We start from the raw sequence: 20,156 nt of genomic DNA, 5'->3' as shown, positions 1-20,156 counted from the left end.
ATGTCTCTGTGCCTCTCTCTCTCTGTGACTATCATAAATAAATAAAAATTAAAAAAAAATAAAAAAAAAGAATAAGGAGAGAATAACCTGATGAACAACGTTCTAATTCTCTAAAACACCACAGAGAGGTGATTTAGGGTTTGGGACTAAGATAAGTTAATCCATTTTTGTTTTAAGTTGCTAACTCTGAAATTTGTTGCATTTTAAATGTCTGTTTTTCTACCCTCTTAGAGAAGCGGTCAGCAATTTTCTCACTGCCCTCAGTTTGCAAAGAAAGAGCAGGAATCAACAGCAAGTCCCTCATCCTGCAATCTCTGGGAATATCTGGGCTGCCCTCAGAATCGCACTTTCTCTGATGGACCAACCGGAACTCTTCCAGGCGGCTAATCTCGGTGACCTGGATGTCCTCCTACGAGCCTTCAACTTGGATCCTTGAAGGAAAAGGAAAAAAAAAATTAAAAATATAAATCCTTGTCTATGTAATTGTACTGAGAAAGGCAAAACTATTTTATTACGAATTCCAAAAAGGATAAACCAGATGTCCAAAAGGCCATGGTGATAGAACACAAGGGAATTCCTATGGACAATGCCCAGGCTCCGTTCAGATTCAAAAGCACAAAATGTTGTATATAGAGTCAAGGTTGGGCTCGAAAGAAGACCTGAGAGACACAAAGACAAACCAAGATAAAGTAACTGTGAGCTGCAAGCATATTCAAAACATGTCCTCTGGGGGTCTTGTCCCCACTTGCAGCTGATACACATCTAAGGAACTTGCCCATGGGACACCTGGAGAAAGCACTGCCTCTGATCAGGGAATTTGACTGTTTCTGAACTATCCCTGCAATTCCCCTTTTATGACATAGTCTGGGCCAAGGTGCATGCACATACATTAACTCCTGACTAAAGAGGCATTGCTTAAACCTGTTCCAATTTTAACTTTTACTGTAGCCCTTCGATTCCAGAGAGGGAGCTTTGCTGGCAAAAGCAGTTTTTTGCACTAGAAATTTTTGCTGTTCCCAATCAAAACTTTTCTGGGACTGTATATATGCACTTTAATATCTTATTTATGCCTTGCTGGAGTTTTGTTTTGTTGCTCCAATTTTTAACTTAGGGGTGAAAGATTTGAGAACTCAGCCTTGTTAGATCCGTGGACCAAATAAAAATTCATGAAAATAGTTTTTCATAGTGTAAAGTTTTGAAGGAGTTTTTCTCAAAGCAGGTATGACATAGAGTGTAGTAAATATGTCAAACACAGATCTTGCTCACATGCTTTCTGGGACTGTATAAACTCAAGCAAGAGAAAACGTACCGTACCGTCATGCATTCTCTGCAGGGAAGAATTTTGATGATAACGTGATTTCTATAGATTTAACATTAACTTGCTTAAGTGTTATATTTTACTTGCTTTCTAACTGCCCTGCACACCAATATTCCTTTTAAACCATTAATATTTTAAATAGTATTTCGTAGAGTGATAAAGACATTTTTTCCTAAAAATTGTTTTCTTAGTTCCATAATAATCTGCTCACTCTTTTGCATTCTAAGTGATAGAAGATCAATATTTTCTAGCTGAAACTCACTGAATGTTAGAGGTTTAATATGAAAGATGCATGCCCATTTGGCTCTCATTTTGAATATTTATCAAGTATCAGGAATTTTCTGTTGGTAGTGGTGTTTAATTGATTGCATTCTGCTCACTTCTTCAGGATGTGTCGTGCCTCTTGGGGATTAATTGGAATGACATCCTTTTTTAAGGAATTAGAAAAATTGTTTGCAAAATACTAACCAAAATATAATATCACCAATATCCAATTCTAGCAATTTGCCCTAGTAAGTCGTCCCATTCTTCTCTTTTCTCTTTCCTTCCTCCAGAATCTTCCCCAGAGCAATCTGATCCCAACTTTTTCTTCACGTTCTCCGGTTAGTCATAGCTGGTTACTCTTATGATTATAGTTACCAAGCAAACAGCATTTGAGTCAAGACAGTTTAATTGACTGGGGAGTTAGCTTCTCCTGAGGGAGAAATGTGTGGTAGAAATCCTCTCCTCTGTTACCTTGGGAGTCCCATGGGTGGGAAGGGGCTCGAGGAAACACGAAACCACAGCCCTTGAGGTTTATGTATGTTACAAAGACAGAGTTTATAAGGTTTATAAGGACAAAGAGTCGAGGGCCCAATGGTGTGCCAGGCTTTCAGCTTCATTGTCACAGCTCACTTGGGCAAAGGTGGGGCCCCCAACTGGACCACAGGAGGCAGAGGCATTAAGGCATTCACTGTTGGGCAGTAGTGACAACCCAGGCTTTGCTTACTTCCTTCCAGTCTTAGAAGCAAATAAAGCTCAATAATAGTTTCAAAACTACTCTTTAGAATTTCAGAATCCTAGAATTCAATCTAGGAAGGACTCTTGGGGCCAGGCTTCAAGTTAATGGCAGCTGCCTGCCCCAATAGCTTCCATTCTCTGCATGTTCCTCCTCCCAACTTCTGTGCATTTACTGGCTGGCCAGCTGATCTGCATCCATCATAGTCCAGTAGGAGCCTCTGAACACAGGATTCAAAGCAAACCTCACAGGTTTCTGTTTATGATGCTGTTCTAGACTTTCAACACTAACTGAATTTGCAATAACAAGCTGTTTTCTTAGCTTTGCTGGCATGAGTTAACAGTCTAAAGCCTGACAGCAGGGTAAATGCAGGAAACGTTGATTTAATTCGATTGTTGCTAAGTAGTGACAAGTTTTGCAGCCCCAGTTTTATTTTGCTGTCAGAATACAATACTTTCAGAGGAGAGTAGACAATTTTCCAATCCCATCATAATTTGATAATTTCCAGAACATTCAGTAGGGCTTTCCCCAGTATGTCCAGTGTCCATTAGGACCAAGATTTTCATAGTCGGTTGCCTATCAGGAAGTGCAGAATTATTGTCCACGATGTTTTTCAACAATATTTTTAAATAAAATTAAGTAAAAACAGTTACTAAAAAACAAGGGAAAGTTTATAGAAATCAGAGCACCACCAAAACTTAGTAAGATTACAGAACAGTCTTTATTATATACATTTTTAAAGTATATACACATTCTTTTAAGGCAGAACTGTTTTTTGGTGTTCTAACCCCAGTGGTATAAAATTGTCATTTAAATTACTTTTTCCATTTCAAAGAACAGGGTGTCCTTGGTTCCTTTCTGAGGCACCCTGGGAAGGCTTGGAGTTTTTTCTTTCTTTCTTTCTTTCTTTCTTTCTTTCTTTTTTTTGGGGGGGGTGGGATTACTGAGTAAGTAAGCAAGCCTAAACTCTCTTAGAGGATGCTACTGTTTTACTAGAATGACCATCCAGTTGCTCAGATGTATCTTTCAAGAACTGATTTTACTAGCAGATTGGATGAAAATGCAGAGAAAGCCCGGGATCTTTGCTGAATTTCAGAATAAGTTATAGCTATGTCTCCTGGGCTATTTATTCTTTCTGCTGTACCTTAACAGTGGGAAGGAGGTGGAGGGCCAAAGAAAAGAAGAAGGAGTAAAGCACCCCCTTACTGGGCCAATCATACGGAGTCATCATTCCCTTTGCGTTCTCTTAAGATCATTCCCCATGACTCCCTGCAAGGAAGGCAGATCTTGTCCACCAGGAAACTTTACCAGAAAACTAAGAGCTGTGCTTTCTCAGCCAATCTGCATTTCAACTAGAATGGCACACTAGGGTTACTTAACTGGGCTGGAATGTTCAGGACACACTCACCTTCAGAGTTTTATGCCACTCTTCTTCTTTACTTTAGAGAAAACTATTACATTGAATCTTGGGTCCATGTCAAGATGCCCAAACTAGGTGTATCTTTCTAGAATATTCTTGCTATACAAGCGAGACTTGAACCCAACGATAGCTAGTCCCACATATAACAGGAGCTCCTAAACTTTGTCCCATAAACTTTATCCATGAGCCCTTTGGGAACAGAGAAAAATCAAAGATAGTCATTTTGTGCCCCTTCCTCATCTGCCCTTGAATTAGTTCCACAGGATGGGCCTGCACTTTCAGTTAATTGTTGCTATTGTTTTATACCTTGAAATGATTCTAAAAGCATTTTAGAATCAGGGTATTCTGAAGGCTTGATCTGTGTGCCATCTCTTTGAGGCCTCATATTTTAGAAATTACTGAACATGCACACATGATTTCAACGTTGTAAAATAATTTCACATACCTTCCCTCTCCAGGTTTTGCTGCACAGTTTCCCTGTCATCTCAGTATTTATAGAACTGGTTGAAATTAAACTGTTTTGAACTAAGAAGTAGACGTATATATATATATTTTTTTAAAGAGTGTTCATAGATGAACTCTGGCATAAGGTTTGTAAAAAGGCAATTTTTAAAAAATAAAACATATAACCTCAGGTACAAAATAATGCATGCATTAGTACTTGCAAATCTGCCTACTCAAATATTAACCAAAGCATGCAAGATAAACTTTACTGAATGTAAATTTACCCAGTGCATGATTAAGTCTCATAGGTTAGCTTGTTTTTTCCTTGTTTCTGAGCAAGGAAACATTTTCATGAACTTTATGTTAAAGTTGTACTATTTGCTTTCAATATCTTAACCCTCGAGATTGTTTTCATGCTATCACACTTAACTTTACAGATATTCCCACGTCTGGCTTATGCAGTGTTGCAGCCAGTGCCAAATGGATCTACCGAGAAATCCTGGTACTTAGACATCTAAACGATTTATAAAAACCAGTTGAGGCACAACAGATCCAAAACTCAAAGTCTATATGTCTGAACGCTACTAAACAAACTTGTGTTGATTGCGTCTGCACAGTTTTGGGTTCTAATTCTGAATAGTGCATTTCAAACATTTTCTAAAATTCAAGAATAAGTTAGAAATACTGACATTCTAAATAAGGTAGGGAGGTTGGGGTAATGCCAGGCACATGAAAACCATCATAAGGCAAAGGACAAGCGGACTTAATTTCCACAAATGTTACATCATGAGTGTGTGGGGTGTCACACCATCGTCCTCCACATGGTATGATATAAGTAAGCTACTTGGGCCCACCTCCCTTAAGAAACTGGACTTGGTTGATCTGTCTAAAAACATGGAAATTCAGGGGTGATGAGGTGATTACATGGTCACTCAGAAGCAACTTGGAAGTCCTCTCACTGCTTTCTTCTGTAACCCTTGCTTCATGACAATATATGGCAAGAAGACCAGAATCGGATGGAGCAAAACTCAGTAAGATGAAGTGGGAGGAGGGTGTCTTCTGTTAGTAACAGCTTTGTCACCATCTCATATACCCCCAAACACATACATATAAGCTCAAAGACAGAAATCTTCAAACACACAGCAAAGACTCTCGTGTGGAGTCATTAAGCAGTTAAGAGGAGAAAACCCAGAAAATTAAAGTGTGAGATTTAATAAACTCTCATGTAGTATTTTGCTTTGAATAAGGTTTCCGCTACCAGCAACCTCTGCAGAAATACCAAAATAATGCACTCTAGAGACAAGGGCCCCAATCCCAGAACTGTTTTCTCAGGACCTTCTCTACAGGAAAAAAACAACTTACAATGGGAATGAGCAGAGTGTGGTAGCAAAACCCTTGCCAGGCTCATTGGGACACTTTTAGAAACCTGCACTCAAAAAACACTAAGATGAAAAAAAGAACAGCAAAAAGTTTGTTGCTCAACAATAAAATGTGTGTCTTTTTTATTTTCTTTCAATTTCTTGGAGAGGGCAAATTGTATGACCAGGAAAAAAAAAAAAGATAAGAGATTACAAACACACTCAACTGGGTAGTTTGGCATTTTCACTGAGAGACATAAAAATTTTGCATAGATACCATAAAAGAATTGTGCAATTTAAGAAATGTTCATGATTAAATATGTTGCCAGTAGCTAACGGAAATAAAGCAAACCTAAATTTTTACCGACATCCTTTCAATTTCTCCCACATCACCTCACTCAAACCCTCTTCAACTTTCATTGCCCAGGTTTGTTTACATTGGTTGAAAAGAAAAAAACCTGATTAATTTAATAGACTTTTTACAAACTATAACAAGCATTTACTATTTAGAAAAGACATTTCTATATATTTTGTATATCTATGAATATTACATATCTAGTCTAATCTAAAGATATTGAGATAAATTCTTCTGTGTTGCTTCTTTATGCTCAATAATGTTTAAAATCTTGGGATTTCATTTTTAAGCTGAAATAGATAACAAAAAATTTAACCTTAAATGTTTACATTGAGTTTTTAAATTAAAACCAACCCAAATTAAGTGACCTATATATAGCAAATTAATGGCAATGGGGTGGGGGTATAAAAGTTATGGGCATCCTATGTGATAATGTAACTGTGTACTTAGTAAAATATTATGTATCATAGCACAACTCTGTTGGATATTAATACTTCATCTTAGTATTTCCCTGCATTGCTCTTTGAAATAAAACTCCTACTATAAAAATAACTTCTTATCATATTAATGTGTTTAATTTATTCCTTTGGCTTATATTTGCAAAGTACCAAGATTAAGGTAGTATTTTTATACTATTATTGGAAGCATGCCTTCCCTTTTTCACATTACTAAATTGTATTTATATTTGTGCAATTTTAAACTATGTTTTCAAATAAACTTTGTCTGTGGCTTCAAGGTCTTTTGAGAAATCTTTCAAAATGGGACTTGGGGATCGGATCTGCTTCAAGTCAAATATAATCCAATTTGTACTACTGGTAAAAAAAAAAAAAGCAAAAAACAAGTCTTTTGTTGGATATCACCACATATGATTTTGCATGAGTTATCTGGAAATTAAGAATGCATTTTTTAGATATAAAACAAAACTTTAAAACCTCCTTTGTTAATTTTTTAAGAGTAAAATATTATTTAACCTGAAATTGGATTTTGTGATTTTTTTTGGAATAAAAGTATCAAAATATATTCCAGTTTTAGGATCTGGGGTTTTTTTCTTTTTTTTTTTCTTTTTTAATCAGCCAAATATTTGAGGTTCTACTAGGTGCAGGTACTGTTCTAATGCAGGACAGTGGTGAGTTAATCAAATTGGACTTGCCCTTGAAGAGCTTAGATTTCTGTGAGGGATTAACAAATGTTTTAACAAATAAGAATGTCATGTGCCAAAAAGTGCTAAAAGAACAAGGCAAATAAAGTATTATGAGAGAGATGGTGGCTCCTTTATCTATAGATGGTCAAGAAAAGATGGTTTCTTTAAGGTAACATTTGGGTTGAGCTCTGAACAAAAAGAAACCAATCAAGTGGAGTTGGGAACAAGCATTCTTAGCAGAGCTAACAGCTTAGCACAAGACGCCAAGGTAGGAATGAGCTTCGTGTGTCTTCAAGGAGAAAGGAGTCCAGGGTGGCACAGGCCGTGAGCAAGGAAGATCTTAAGGAGATGCCCTGGCAAAGCAGGAGATTGTTGGTGGCCTTCCTAGAGCACATGAAGGGTGGATTTGCCCACAGGCAGAGGAGGGATGCCACTGAGACAGAAGTTTCTGTTTCCAAAATGTTTACGAATGAAGGTCGTGGGCAGTTAGATGGGTGATGCAGGAAACAACAGGCTTGGACAAACACAGCTACACAGGGACAATGGGCACGCCTTCTCCCTCTTGGTGTAAGCCAGCACTGAACCTTGCTGGAAGTTCATTTTCTCCTCTGTAAAATCAAGCTGTACCTCTTTCTTTCTCATCTCACCAGTGTTCTACTCAGTGGTGAATTGTGGCTCCTCTCTCCACCCACTGCATAACTCAAACTTTTGTATGTCTCTTACCCCTTTTTAAATGAGTTCTATTAATTTCCTCAAATAGCTGCTTCATTCCATGTGTATATATAAAAGCAGCCCAAGGTTTGAAGTGTTCTTTACCTTTCTTTACAAAGGCTCCTTATAGTAACGCCTTACCTATCCAGTTCTTTAGGGTTCACAAGGACTGATGCATTTTTTTTTTGGACTGATACATTTTTTTCCCCTTACTTTTACCTCATAATAAATAACGCTGCCTGGTAATCATCTTAATGAAATCAGCACTTTGAGAACTGATGGTTAATTTTAGTATTTTGCTCTATAGAACTAAACCATTTGATTCTCAGTAGGCCCCGTTTGGGCTTAGAAGGTGGCGACCAAGCAGTACAGCCTTCCAGCCCAAGTTTTCTGAGAGGGAAAAAGAAAGGAAGCTAACATCTACCGAAACCTACCATGTGCCAGATTCCTAGGCCATTGTTTCTACTATGCCACCTTAGCCCTAAGCAACACTCAGGTCCTCTGCTCTTCCCGTACTAATAATGTATCCAGTCCATATTAATGTCACTGCAAATGGCAAATGATAAACATGATAGCAAAAACTGTGCCAAATAAATAAATAAATAAATAAATAAATGTCTTACAGATTAAAAACTGACTAAAGATCACATCTACTACTAAAAACTGCAAAAACTACCCCAGGAAAAAGTAGGCTTGAAAGAAATTACCAGGACAATGGCTAAGAGTGCTCATAGCAAAATTTGCTATTGATTTAAAAAATGACAAAAGGACAAAATCTTGACAAAATTCAGATTTGCAAAATTTGACCTGGTAAAGGGGGGCCCGGTGGAAATAACGGCTGACAATAGGAATCTGCAATAGCAAAAGTTTCTGATGAGGACCAAAAGCTGATGACTCAGACTGTCCTCATAAAATCTACATAATTGATCCCAATTAAACTAATGTCATTAAAATAGAAAGGAAAATGTAAAAGCCTAGAGAGAGTTCAACTAGATAACTATTTCACCCTGTCTCCTCTCTCCTCAAACCTCCAATCTCCCCAACCCCATGCTCCCTCCAAGCTGAGGATCTCACTTACTTCCCTGAGCAAATTTGAGCAGATAGGAGAAAAGCCAGACCCTCAGCACTCCACCTCCTCATAGCCACGTCTCTCCCTGCCTCCTGGCCCCACAGATAGGCTCCCCAGCCCCTGTCTAACGTCAGCTCCCACTGGGCACCAGATCCCATCACCTCTTCCTGCTCAAGGGCAGCAGACAGTGATCCTTCCTTTCTGTCCTACATCCTCAGTCTTGTGCCTCCTATTTGACATGTTATTTCTCATATTTAAAAACCTCTCTTGGGGTGTCTGGGTGGCTCCGTCGGTGATGCGTCGTCCTTCAGCTCAGGTCATAATCCCAGGGTCCTGGGATCGAGCCCCATGTGTGGCTCCCAGCTCAGCAGGAGTCCGCTTCTCCCTCTCTCTCAATTGTGCTCTCTCTCTCTCTCAAATAAATAAATAAAATCTTTAAAAAAAACAAACGCACCTCTCTTGATCCCATCCCACTTTCCGTCAGCCACCACCACTTCTTCGCTTCGCTTTGTGGCAAAATTTCCCCAAAGATTTGTTTGCATTCATCTGCTATTCCTGTCCTCCCAAACTGTCCCCATGGAGATCACCCGTGGACTCCAAGCTGATCAATCTTGCGGTCAACTCATCTGACTTAACCTATCACAGTTGTCTGACAGTTAATAACTTGCCTCTTTACCACACTTTCTTCACTTGGCATCCACTTTCAAGCACTATTCTCTTTGCTTTCCTCACCTTGGTGTTCACTCCTCTCAGTCTCCTTTGCTGGTTCGTCTTGTCCTTGACTTCTTCCATTGAAAGACTCAGTCCCTGGACCAATTCTATTTCCTGTCCCCCTCCATTGGTGATTGCACTCAGGCCCTGGTTTAAATGCCATTTAGCTACTAACAACTCCCAATTTTATATCTTCAGTCCAGACTTCTCTCTCAAAATCCAGAGCTGTATATACAGCTTCCCACGCAATATCAACCATGGAGGTCTAATAGGCATTTTAAACTCAACACATCACATGAGTTTGTGATCACCTTTTCCCATCACCAATCCCCAATCCCACCAAGCCTTCCCTATCTTTGTTGATTGCAACTACATTCTTCAGTTACTCAGACAAAAAACTCTGGGGTCTTCCTTAGCTACTCCCACTCCCTCACATGCCACATCCTGCCCATCAGGAAATCCTATTAGCTTCACTTTCACATGTATCCAGAATCTGACCATCCTTGCTGCCTCCACTGCTACCACCTTGTCCATGTGAGCCATCAACCTAGCCTACCTTGCTTACCACAGTAGCTCCTATTCTTGCCCTCCTATCATCTCATCTAGGCAAAGTACAATCTTTGTAGAACTTTGGTCAGTTCAGATCATCACTCTGCTCAAGACCCTATAATGACTCCTGATAGCACTCTAGAATCAAGCCCTTCCAATGGCCTTCTGGCTCAGGCTAACTAGCCCCTCCCCAAATTCCTCTCCCACTACTCTCCCCTTCGATCCCTTCTTTCAAACCACACTGATCCCCTTGCTGCTTCTCTGACATAATGGATATGCTCCCCCAGCTTGGAGCTTCTGCCCCAGTGAACCCCTCCGCCAAGCATATCTTTCCGCCAAATATCCATTTAGATGACTCCTCCACCTCCTTCAAGTCTTGGTTCAAATCTTACCTCCAAATGATGCCGTCAAAAAGTACCCCATTTAGTACCATAATCCGCACCTCCCACCCCTCTTCTGCTGTCCCTTTTTTCCATACCACGTAATATCTTTTAACATATTATATAAGCTATTTATTTCTTGTTTATGTCTGGCTCTCCCTGCTAGAAAATAAACTCAACAAAAGCAATGAGTTGTGTCTACTGATACATTCTAAGAAAAACAATGCCCAGCACATAGAAGTTTTGTACCTATTGAATGGTGAACCATGCTACATAAACTAATAAAATAAGTTGGCTTAGTGAAATTATCTCTAGAAATGCTTTGGGAAAAAAAGTTATCGATGTTGTTATAATTGATTAACAAAAAAGAATTTTCTAGATTGAAACAAAGGGTCAAAACCTCCAAAGGTCAAAATGCTGTGGGTTAAAATAATGCTGTAAAATAACGTAGTAAAAATATCCTGTGCTACCAGACTGTCAGATGTTTTACATAACTCATCTCATGTGTTATCATGCCCACTGCACAGATGCCAAGACTATGTTTCAGTATATTAAGTGCTTACCAAAGTCACATAGCTAGTCTGGGCTGGAAAGTCAAGTCTCTATGTCTCTACTCTTGCCATGTTATCATTCTGCCTCCCACCCCCATCTCACCGAAAGACTTTTCCTGGTAAATTTTTAAATAATTGGTTGCATGAGGATAAGAGTAAGTCATTGTCTCCTATTAAATTTTTCCACTACAAATGGTTTGTCACTGACCACATTAGAAAAGCAGGACCTTAGGTTCAAACAGTGCATACACACACTGGTAAACTCTCCCAGGGGGCACAATGGGAGAGGGGCACAATGGGGGCAAGTGAATGTAAGAACTTTATAATTCTTGAGTCATAAAAAATCTCCCAGCCCAATCATTTCCTTCTCCTCTTCTTACCAAAACATCATGGCACAATGCTGATGCTGGTTATTTTACTTGTATTTTTAAAAATATATAGGTTCTTTTAAAATTTTTAAGTATCAAATAGAAATGTTTTAAGTAGTAATAAGCACACCCTAAGTGGTAGACAAAATAATGCCTCCTCCAGGATGTCCACACCCTAATCCCTGAACCTATGAATATGTAGCCTTACACGACAAAAAGGAACATCACAGATGTGACTAAAGATTATTCTGAAATGGGAAGATGATTCTGGACTTTCTGGAAGGGCCCAATGTAATCATAAGGGTTCTTATAAGAGGGAGCAGGAGAGCCAGTCAGAGAGTCAAGACAATGGAAGCAGACACTAAGTAATGCCCTTAGAAGCACAGGTTAGGAGGCCACAGGTCAAAGAATGAGAATAGCTTCTAGAAGCTGGAAAAGGCAAGGAATGGATTCCTTGCTGACACCTAGACTTTAACTCTGTAAGACCCATTTTCAGACTTCTCACCTAATAAATGAGTTCTTTTGAGCCACTACATTTATGGTCACTTGTTACAGCAGTAATAGGAAACTCATACACCCTACAAACATGCTGCCACAGGCATACTGAGATCCCTTGGTGCAACCAGCTCATTGAGTATGCTTGCACCTGCATTAGGGAAGATACCAGCAAGTTGGGAGCCGCGGAACCACAGAAGGGTCCAAACTGACTCCACTATTAGACCCAACATCCAGTAGAGAAGTCTACAAGACATCAGACTCTTCCCTGCTGCAGCCCCTTCCTCCTCCACAGAAGTAAACTCTTGCACCATTGCTGACATTCCACCATCGATGGGAACAAGGCAGCCTGAGTGCCCACAAAGAAATCCTAAAAATAAATAAAATTAGTCACTGTCTCCAGTTACCTGTTCCATTGATGGATGAGAACCTGCAAAGGGCAGAATCAATTTACTTGGCATTTTGCAAAAGAAAAAAGAGCCATAAAGGGACCTCAGGTTGTGAGAATAGCTTTTAATTTTAAAACAACCGAAGCAATAAATAAATCATCCATCTCTCTTTCCACCACAGGCAATCTCTCCCAAAACAGTTGAGATATTTTAACAACAACTGTGACTAGTGCAAAATAAAATAAATACAAACTCTTTCAGGAGCCAACATCAAAACCTGCTGGGTAGGTGGGCGCAGGCGACAGGCTCTGCCAAGGCCGGGAGGAGCGGCAAGATCTACACCGTATGTCAACACACCCAGCTCCAAACAAACCAAACAATACCTGGGGAGGGGAGACCACAAGAGAATGTTGCCTAAAGGGAAGCAAATATGCCCAGCACCCTCATGTAGCCAACATCCTTGGCACGTGGAAGATGCTTGAAAAATAAGTGCAAAGTTAGCAGCTTCTAAGCAAAGCCGAAGGAACAAGGTTTGGGGCTCGTTTGCTTTTGTTTTTTTACTCGGAGTCTTATACATATTGGTTTTTACAAAGAAAAATCTTCTGCCTTCTGGGCATTCTGTGCCTCATAGTGCTCCTGACTCCAGTGAAAGTATGTGTGCTGCTTCTGTCTACCTGGATGCTTGGGAGAATGACCTTCCAAATGTGGCACCTCACTGCCTATGCCAAGCGTCTAGAATCTAGAGCAGCGCTGTCCAATATGAATTCAATGCAAGCCACAGGTCTACTGTTAAATTTTTTGGTGGAAAAATAAATAAATAAAAATAAAAATAATTTTTTGGTGGACATATTAAAAAAAAGATAAAAAGGAGTAAGTGAAATTTTAATAATACCTTATTCATCTAAAACATTGTCATTTCAGCATGGTAATCACTATAAAATAAAATATTGATGAAATATTTTACATTCCCTTTTGGTACCAAGTCTTCAAAAGCTGGTGTGTATTTTATGTGAACAGCACAATCTCGATTTGGACAAGCCAAATTTCAAGAGGTCACTAGCCACATGTGGCTATTGACAGCTGCACTAAATAGCACAAAGCTAGAGAATTTTAATACAAACTCTTTCAAGATGATTTACAGAGAAGGGAATCGTCATAGCACCAGGTAGGTGACCTTATACACCAACTTAAGAATAGAGAATCTTGTTCTGTAACCTAGGATTTCTGACCTAGGTAAATGGTGGAATCACACTTCATTCAATCCTATTCCCTCATTCTGCTAGTCACCTGCTACCTCCCCAAGACTATGTAGATGATGTGATTTAGCAAGTGATGCCTACAAGAGGAAAAGACATCCTTTCTATGATAGACAACTTTCTCAGCACTGATTTAGACTACGAATTAACTGAATTAGAGTATGAAAATACTCTGTACATGTTACAGATTTAGTGGAAAGTGGTTCTGAGGTTTTTCATCTCAGGAGGTGTTTCAGATAGATTTTTCATTTTTGAAGATGGAAACAAGGTATCTCCATTGCCTGAGAAGTAGAGAGTTTCAAGAATGGAGGGGGAGAGAAGGGAGTAGTATAATTACCAAAGAAAGTAGGCAGAGAGGTTGAGGTGGGGACACTAAAAATGATGCAGCTTATAAACTGGGGTGTATGAGCTGCAACAAACCAACACATTACAACTAACCTCTCTGGGATCCCTCACATCCCCTATGTCTGGCCCCAGTAGTAAACACAGGAAAATAAAATAGAATCAAATGTCAGGGCAGGAAGGGACTTCTGAGCTTATCCAGCCTAACACGCTCATTGTAAGGAAAAAGGCCCAGAGAGGTTAAGGGCCCGTGGCCTGGGGGTGGAGTCAGACCACAAACCGGGATGCACTCTGTGATGCACTCTGTCGGCACTGTGAGTGAGGCTCCAGCCAATTCAGGTCATGGGAATAAATGATGTTGGGAGTCACAGGCTCAAGCTACTTGTGGTAGGCTTCTTGTAGCCCAAAGAGAGCATGGGGAATGGCAGGCACATTCTCTTATAGTTGAAAGAAAACAGCCAAGTCAATTCAAATATTGAAGCAACATTGATGTAAAATGGCATTAAAATATGATTCTTCCCACAGTCCTCCTTGCATGTTTTTACCTTAAAAAAAATTCCCAATCTGAACCAAACTGGATTTCTGATTAGTAATATGGGCATTTAGATCCATTGACAAAATAAAAACTTTGATACATTTTCCAAAGACATTTCATTGGGATTTTACACAAATGGATATCAAAAGATATTTACAGGAAAAAAAAGTGCACTCTTTCACACGTACACCCACACACAATGAGAATTTCACAATTATACCACCACGCCTCACACAGAGGACTCCTAACAGGCTGATTTTGTTGACAAAATCCACACATGATTCCAGTTTTCAGTCACAAGTAATCTCGTCAATATATGTGTGTAAAATGAAGCAGTATGTTCCAGACTTTTATTCCAGGGAAACCTGCCTTGTATATATTAAGGTATACATATAAATACACTTTTAAGCAAGAAAGAAACCCATTATTTGCTCCAGTTTTTCCCCAACTCTCAATCTGAAATAAAGAGTAGCACATATATAAAACTTTGCCTTGTAGAAATAGCCCTTTGTTTTGTGAGGCAGGAAAAAAAGGCAGCCATAGTGTACTTTCTTACAATATGTTTAGGCATCGAAAGGGCTAGGTTTATTTTTCTACTTAACGAAAGTAAGTACTGTATAGCCTATAATCTTACACTGATTTTACACTGTTTTGCAAAGTTTTATTACAAAATTTTTATTTTGTTCAAAATACACATGCTATCTTTGTCCACATTTCCATCCAAAGCCCCAGTAACCCCCCACCCCCACCCCCACCCTGGAAGAAGGCCTTTGCTTTGTAATAGCGTGGAAAACAAGTCATTTTTGATGTGCATTTGGAGTCATGATTCCATGACACTCAGCCCTAAGGAGACTGGATTTTGTAAGGCTGCTTAGCGTGGGGATTTCTACAGGAGTCAGGGTGCATGTGATGGTGTGGGGCTGCTTGAGGATATTGGAATCACCAATAAAAGATGACACTGGTGGGCACAACCAAGTCGAGAGGGAATTACTGCATCATGAGCTCCCCCCATACCAACTGCATTTGTTCCCAAACTGAAGAAAAACATCAGACGAGAAGAGGGAGCACACTCTACTAGGACCCACATGGCACCCCACCTGCTACTCTTTTCAAGGGTCATTGTATGAAATCTCACCATATCCTCAAAGCACAGCTGGCAGGAGAGAGTAGGTGTCATTGTGCAGATAAGGAAAGTGAGGCACAGGGAGGATGAGGGACCTGGCCAGCGAAGGACAGCACCCAAGTCTCTGGGCGCTGGGTCTCGGGGCTCGGTGTCCCTCACACACACGGTGTAGCTGAACTCCCACGAGAGAAGCCCTGACCATAACCAGAATCCTGACTATTCACAGCTCACCATGTTGTAATCCACCGTCCATGTGGTATTTTACCCAGCTGGTTCTACTTTATTTTCCTACAGTTTCTAGAAAGATCCTTCCTACCAATCAAATGCATGTTAAGCAAATTGCAATAGATTCTTCTTCATTTGACTGGACAATCTGAAATAGAAACGCCAGAGACCTTGGCATTCAGTACAGAGCTGCATGAAGATTATAAACCACTCTTGTTGCACTGTTTCATCTCGTTCGAAACTCTGATCTGATCCCAGGTTGCAAAAAGACAGAAATACCAAAATGGAAATGATGGTTCTTTCATAACGTCATAAAAAGTTTCTTTGCACCCGAAGCCCTTCGGGTGCCCAAGATCACACCGCTCGTCACAGCAAATAAGCAGCGAAGGCAAGTCAGGATGTGATTAGCCAAGAAAGGCCAGAGAGGAGACTTCAGCCCCAGGAAAATGTAGAAATGGAGTCAGGCAAAGACTGCAGGGACAAGAAACTTAGAGACAAATTTGGGGCACTTAGTGTGACTCCAGGGAGTTGTATGTTATGGTAAAATTAGCTATTTGAACTAAAAATACACACTATGCCTTGGCAGGAAGGGCTGCTGAGAAACAGAATTCGTCTACCTTTGTTTGGCCAAGAACAATATTGTGCTGCCTTGGATATCTGGCATGACACCGCAAAATGTCATAAACCCGGGTGAATTCTTGATAGCACTTATGGGGACGACTCAGCCCTTTTCATGCCTGAAAATCTAAGTGGGGAACCAATTTTTAAAACTGTTCCTGAGTTATAGTTTCTTTAAAATAGTTACTTGCTTTTCCCAGCTATGTTTAATACCAACTGCTTTAACCTTTAAAAACCAGCCCGTTGCAGATTTCCTGGTTGACGATAATGGTCTCACCCTCACACATTCACACAATCACATTATGAATTTCAATATGATTAAATTAAAAATACCTTTCATTGCAGATGCTCTAATCTTCTATACATGGATAGGTCAGAAATTGTGTGTAATGAAAAAATTATGTCACAAAGCCCATCCCATTACTGATTTTCGATATGAAACAAAACTGGGCTGTTGGTTTATTGGGTGTGGGGTAAGGCCACACCACTGGCCCCTCAAAGCATAATAGAGGGCTGGTGGCACATTCTCATTTTTGGTGTGACAGTGGCAGATCCCCCACCAGCAATATAAATATTTTTTTAATCATCCTCTCCTTGAACATTTATAAAAAGAAAAACTATCTACAGTAGTGTATCATCACTAATAGAAATTTCTTCCCAGTTCTATTTCAGAAGGCGTCAAATGATGTTCTTTAAATAAACTATAAATACCCCATGTATTCCTTCATGTCTGGCTGTCCCAACTTCTGCTTTTTTTTTTTTTTTTTTTTTTTTTGGCAAATTAAAAAGGCGTGTGGCTTCCTCTCGCCGACTGGCACATCTGAGGCTCAGCGTGGCACCCTGTGGTAAAAGTACATGTAGCCCAGGTCCTTGGGGGGCCTTTCTGAGGCACACACTCTATGGTCATTGTAGATCACCCACCTGAAAACAAAAGATGGAAAAATTCAATGGATTTCAGCCAGTCCCAGGAAACTTTGCAGAAAACAACTTACTGTACCATATTTAATCAAGATGTTGTAAGATAACCAAACTCAAGCCTACTGTATGAAAAGAGAGAATGCTGGTGAGAAATTGCAACGGCTTTTTTTTTTCTCGAGGTCAATCAAAAGGCAGTTATGAAAGGAGTCTCCAAATATTTTAATCCCTTTGATCTCAAAATCCCTTGTGTAGAAATCCATAGATAGCCTCAAAAACTCAGTCAAAGAATCATGTACGATAGGTGTTTATTTCAGCCTGAGGTATAAAAAACTAGGTAAAAATAAGAAGTGAAGAGCCATGCAGAGAACTATTACACAACTATTAGAATGTCTTCAAAGAAGATTCGGCAAAGTGAGAAAATAATCACAATATAGTATGAAGTGGGGAAAAGGTTACAAAATTTTATGTGCTGTGTGCATACTTTCAGCTTTTAGAAAAGTTATAAATACATACGTCCATTTATATGGATCACGTATGTGTATACAGACTTATGCCTTCTTCCAATGAAAATAATAAAAGAGAAATGTATCAAAATATAAACAGATTATCTTTAGGCTTCCAAATGACATATTCTTTGTTATGTTGCTATATTTTACAAATTCCCTACCATAAACTGTATTGTCTTTGAAGTTATAATGAAGCTATTCTTAAGACAAGTATTTTGAAAAGAACATCATGCTTGGTAATAAGAATTCACTATAAATCAAGTGCCTGTGCTCAACTATTTCATTCATCAAATTAAGAAGAATGAAACTGGACCACTCTCTTGCACCATACACAAAGATAAACTCAAAATAGATGAAAGATCTAAATGTGAGACAAGATTCCATCAAAATCCCAGAGGAGAACTCAGGCAACACCCTTTTTGAACTTGGCCACAGTAACCGGAGAAGGACAGTGTATGTTCTCATTCATTTGGGGAATATGAATAATAGTGAAAGGGAATATAAGGGAAGGGAGAAGAAGTGTGTGAGAAATATCAGAAAGGGAGACAGAACATAAAGACTTCCAACTCTGGGAAACGAACTAGGGGTGGTAGAGGGGGAGGAGGGCGGGGGGTGGGGGTGAATGGGTGACGGGCACTGAGGGGGACACTTGACGGGATGAGCACTGGGTGTTATTCTGTATGTTGGTAAATTGAACACCAATAAAAATTAATAAAAAAAAAAAAAAAAAAAAAAAAAAAAAGAAGACAACACTAAAAGACCTTTCAAAAAGGAGCACAACCGAGCCCCTGGTGGGACCTGGTGTCTCCTGCAGTGTGTGGCATGGTGTGAGAGGTCAATGTCCCACCAAGGGCAAGGTTCTAGGTTTCTTCAGCATCCTCTGGAGCACTGCCGAGCACTGCCTCAAGCAAGAGACAGCCTCAGGCTGCTCAGAGGGGAGCTCACAGAAAAAAAACCAGTGGGCTCTGTGGGGATCCAGCCCAAGGAGAAGGTCTGGAAGAGAGCGGCAGCCTTACATCCCATCAATGTCTCATTCCCGGCTCAACACACACCTAGCCATTCTATTTACAAAGCTCAGAAGCCTACAGCAAGGCCATAATAAGGCAAAACACAGGATGTTTAGGAATGTCAGATAAAATACAGGCTACCCAATCAAACTTACATAGCAGGGAAGTAACAAATCATTTTTTAGTATAAATACATCGCACATAATATTTAAGGTAGGTTTATACTAAAAAGTTATTGTTTATGTGAAATTCAAATTTAACAGGGCACCTGGTTTCCTTGTTTTGTTGGTTAAAACTGGCAATCCTATGGAGGTCCCAAACATACACACTCTGCTGCAGGATGTAGCTTTATTTTGGGAAGCCGTTTTGGTACGATGGTTGAAAGTGGCTTTCAATACCAGCTCTGACCCAGCTATGTCCAGGCTAATAAGCACATGCTAGTCGGCTTCTCTTCATCAGTGGCTTGATATGTAAAATAGCTTTAGGAGTATATCCCTACAAAACCACTGTGAGAACCAGTTGAGATAATATGTGCAACACCTCGCAGAGAGCCCGGCATACAGTAGGTGCTCAATAAAACACAGGTATCATTGATCTTCTAAAAAAGACTCACCTTCCTTCCTTTTTAATATGACAAACGTAATGGCCACTCATTGTAGATGTTCCCATGTGACTGATGAACGCAAATAATTCATACACTATGAAAGAGGAAACAACTCTGTTATAAGGCAGCATTTCTAGAAACCAACAAGCCTTCTGATCAGAAGGTTGTTTTTTTTTTTCAAAGATTTTATTTATTTATTCGTGAGAGACACAGAGAAAGAGGCAGAGACACAGGCAGAGGGAGAAGCAGGCTCTCTACAGGGAGCCCGATGTGGGACTCAATCCCAGGACCCGGGGATCATGCCCTGAGCCGAAGGCTGATGCTCAACCCCTGAGCAACTCAGGCATCCCCTTATCAGAGTTTAAAGGCAACAACAGTACAACTCAGCAACTGTTTACATTGAAAGACAAAGTCTATTTTCCTTGCTAGGCTGAGAACACACACAACCACACACCTACCCATGGTGACACCAACTTCAACCTGCAAATTCATAGTAATGCAGGGCATAAACTATCAAAGTACAGCTGACATGAAATTCATATCTGGAAGGGGATTAAAAATTGCACAGTTGAGTCTGGTGGTGAATTCACGGGTCTAAAGGGCAGTCCTGGCCCTATCGCTTCTAAGCAGCATGAGGGAGGAGAAGCCATTGCCTCTCTCGGAGCCTGTTCCTTCACAAGATGAAAAATCCACCCACTTCACAGGGTTGTATAAAGCTTAAATGAGCAACTCAGACTAAAATACCATACAAATGTCAGGATTATGA

The 20,156-nt window shown here is 39.9% G+C and overlaps 2 protein-coding genes across 2 annotated transcripts in view; one reads left to right on the top strand and one right to left on the bottom strand.

Annotated features, from left to right (window-relative positions):
- The window catches only part of PEX5L (peroxisomal biogenesis factor 5 like), a 233,306-nt gene extending 226,249 nt beyond the window's left edge, over positions 1 to 7,057 (top strand). The window contains exon 14 of the mRNA XM_055308156.1: positions 232 to 7,057. Coding sequence (XP_055164131.1) covers positions 232 to 436 — 205 coding nt within the window. The 3' untranslated portion in view covers positions 437 to 7,057. The remainder of the gene's footprint in view (positions 1 to 231) is intronic.
- Positions 7,058 to 15,151: 8,094 nt separating this feature from the next.
- USP13 (ubiquitin specific peptidase 13) overlaps positions 15,152 to 20,156 on the bottom strand; it is a 114,457-nt gene continuing 109,452 nt past the window's right edge. The window contains exons 20-21 of the mRNA XM_055308155.1: positions 19,400 to 19,484; positions 15,152 to 17,276 (exon numbers count right to left, since the gene is read on the bottom strand). Of these exons, the coding sequence (XP_055164130.1) occupies positions 17,183 to 17,276; positions 19,400 to 19,484 (179 nt within the window). The 3' untranslated portion in view covers positions 15,152 to 17,182. The remainder of the gene's footprint in view (positions 17,277 to 19,399; positions 19,485 to 20,156) is intronic.

Source organism: Nyctereutes procyonoides, unplaced genomic scaffold (genome assembly GCF_905146905.1).
Source record: "Nyctereutes procyonoides isolate TBG_1078 unplaced genomic scaffold, NYPRO_anot_genome, whole genome shotgun sequence".
Classification (NCBI taxonomy): domain Eukaryota; kingdom Metazoa; phylum Chordata; class Mammalia; order Carnivora; family Canidae; genus Nyctereutes; species Nyctereutes procyonoides.
The sequence above is the reverse complement of the archived record's forward strand: the minus strand, read 5'-3'. Positions and strand labels throughout refer to the sequence as shown.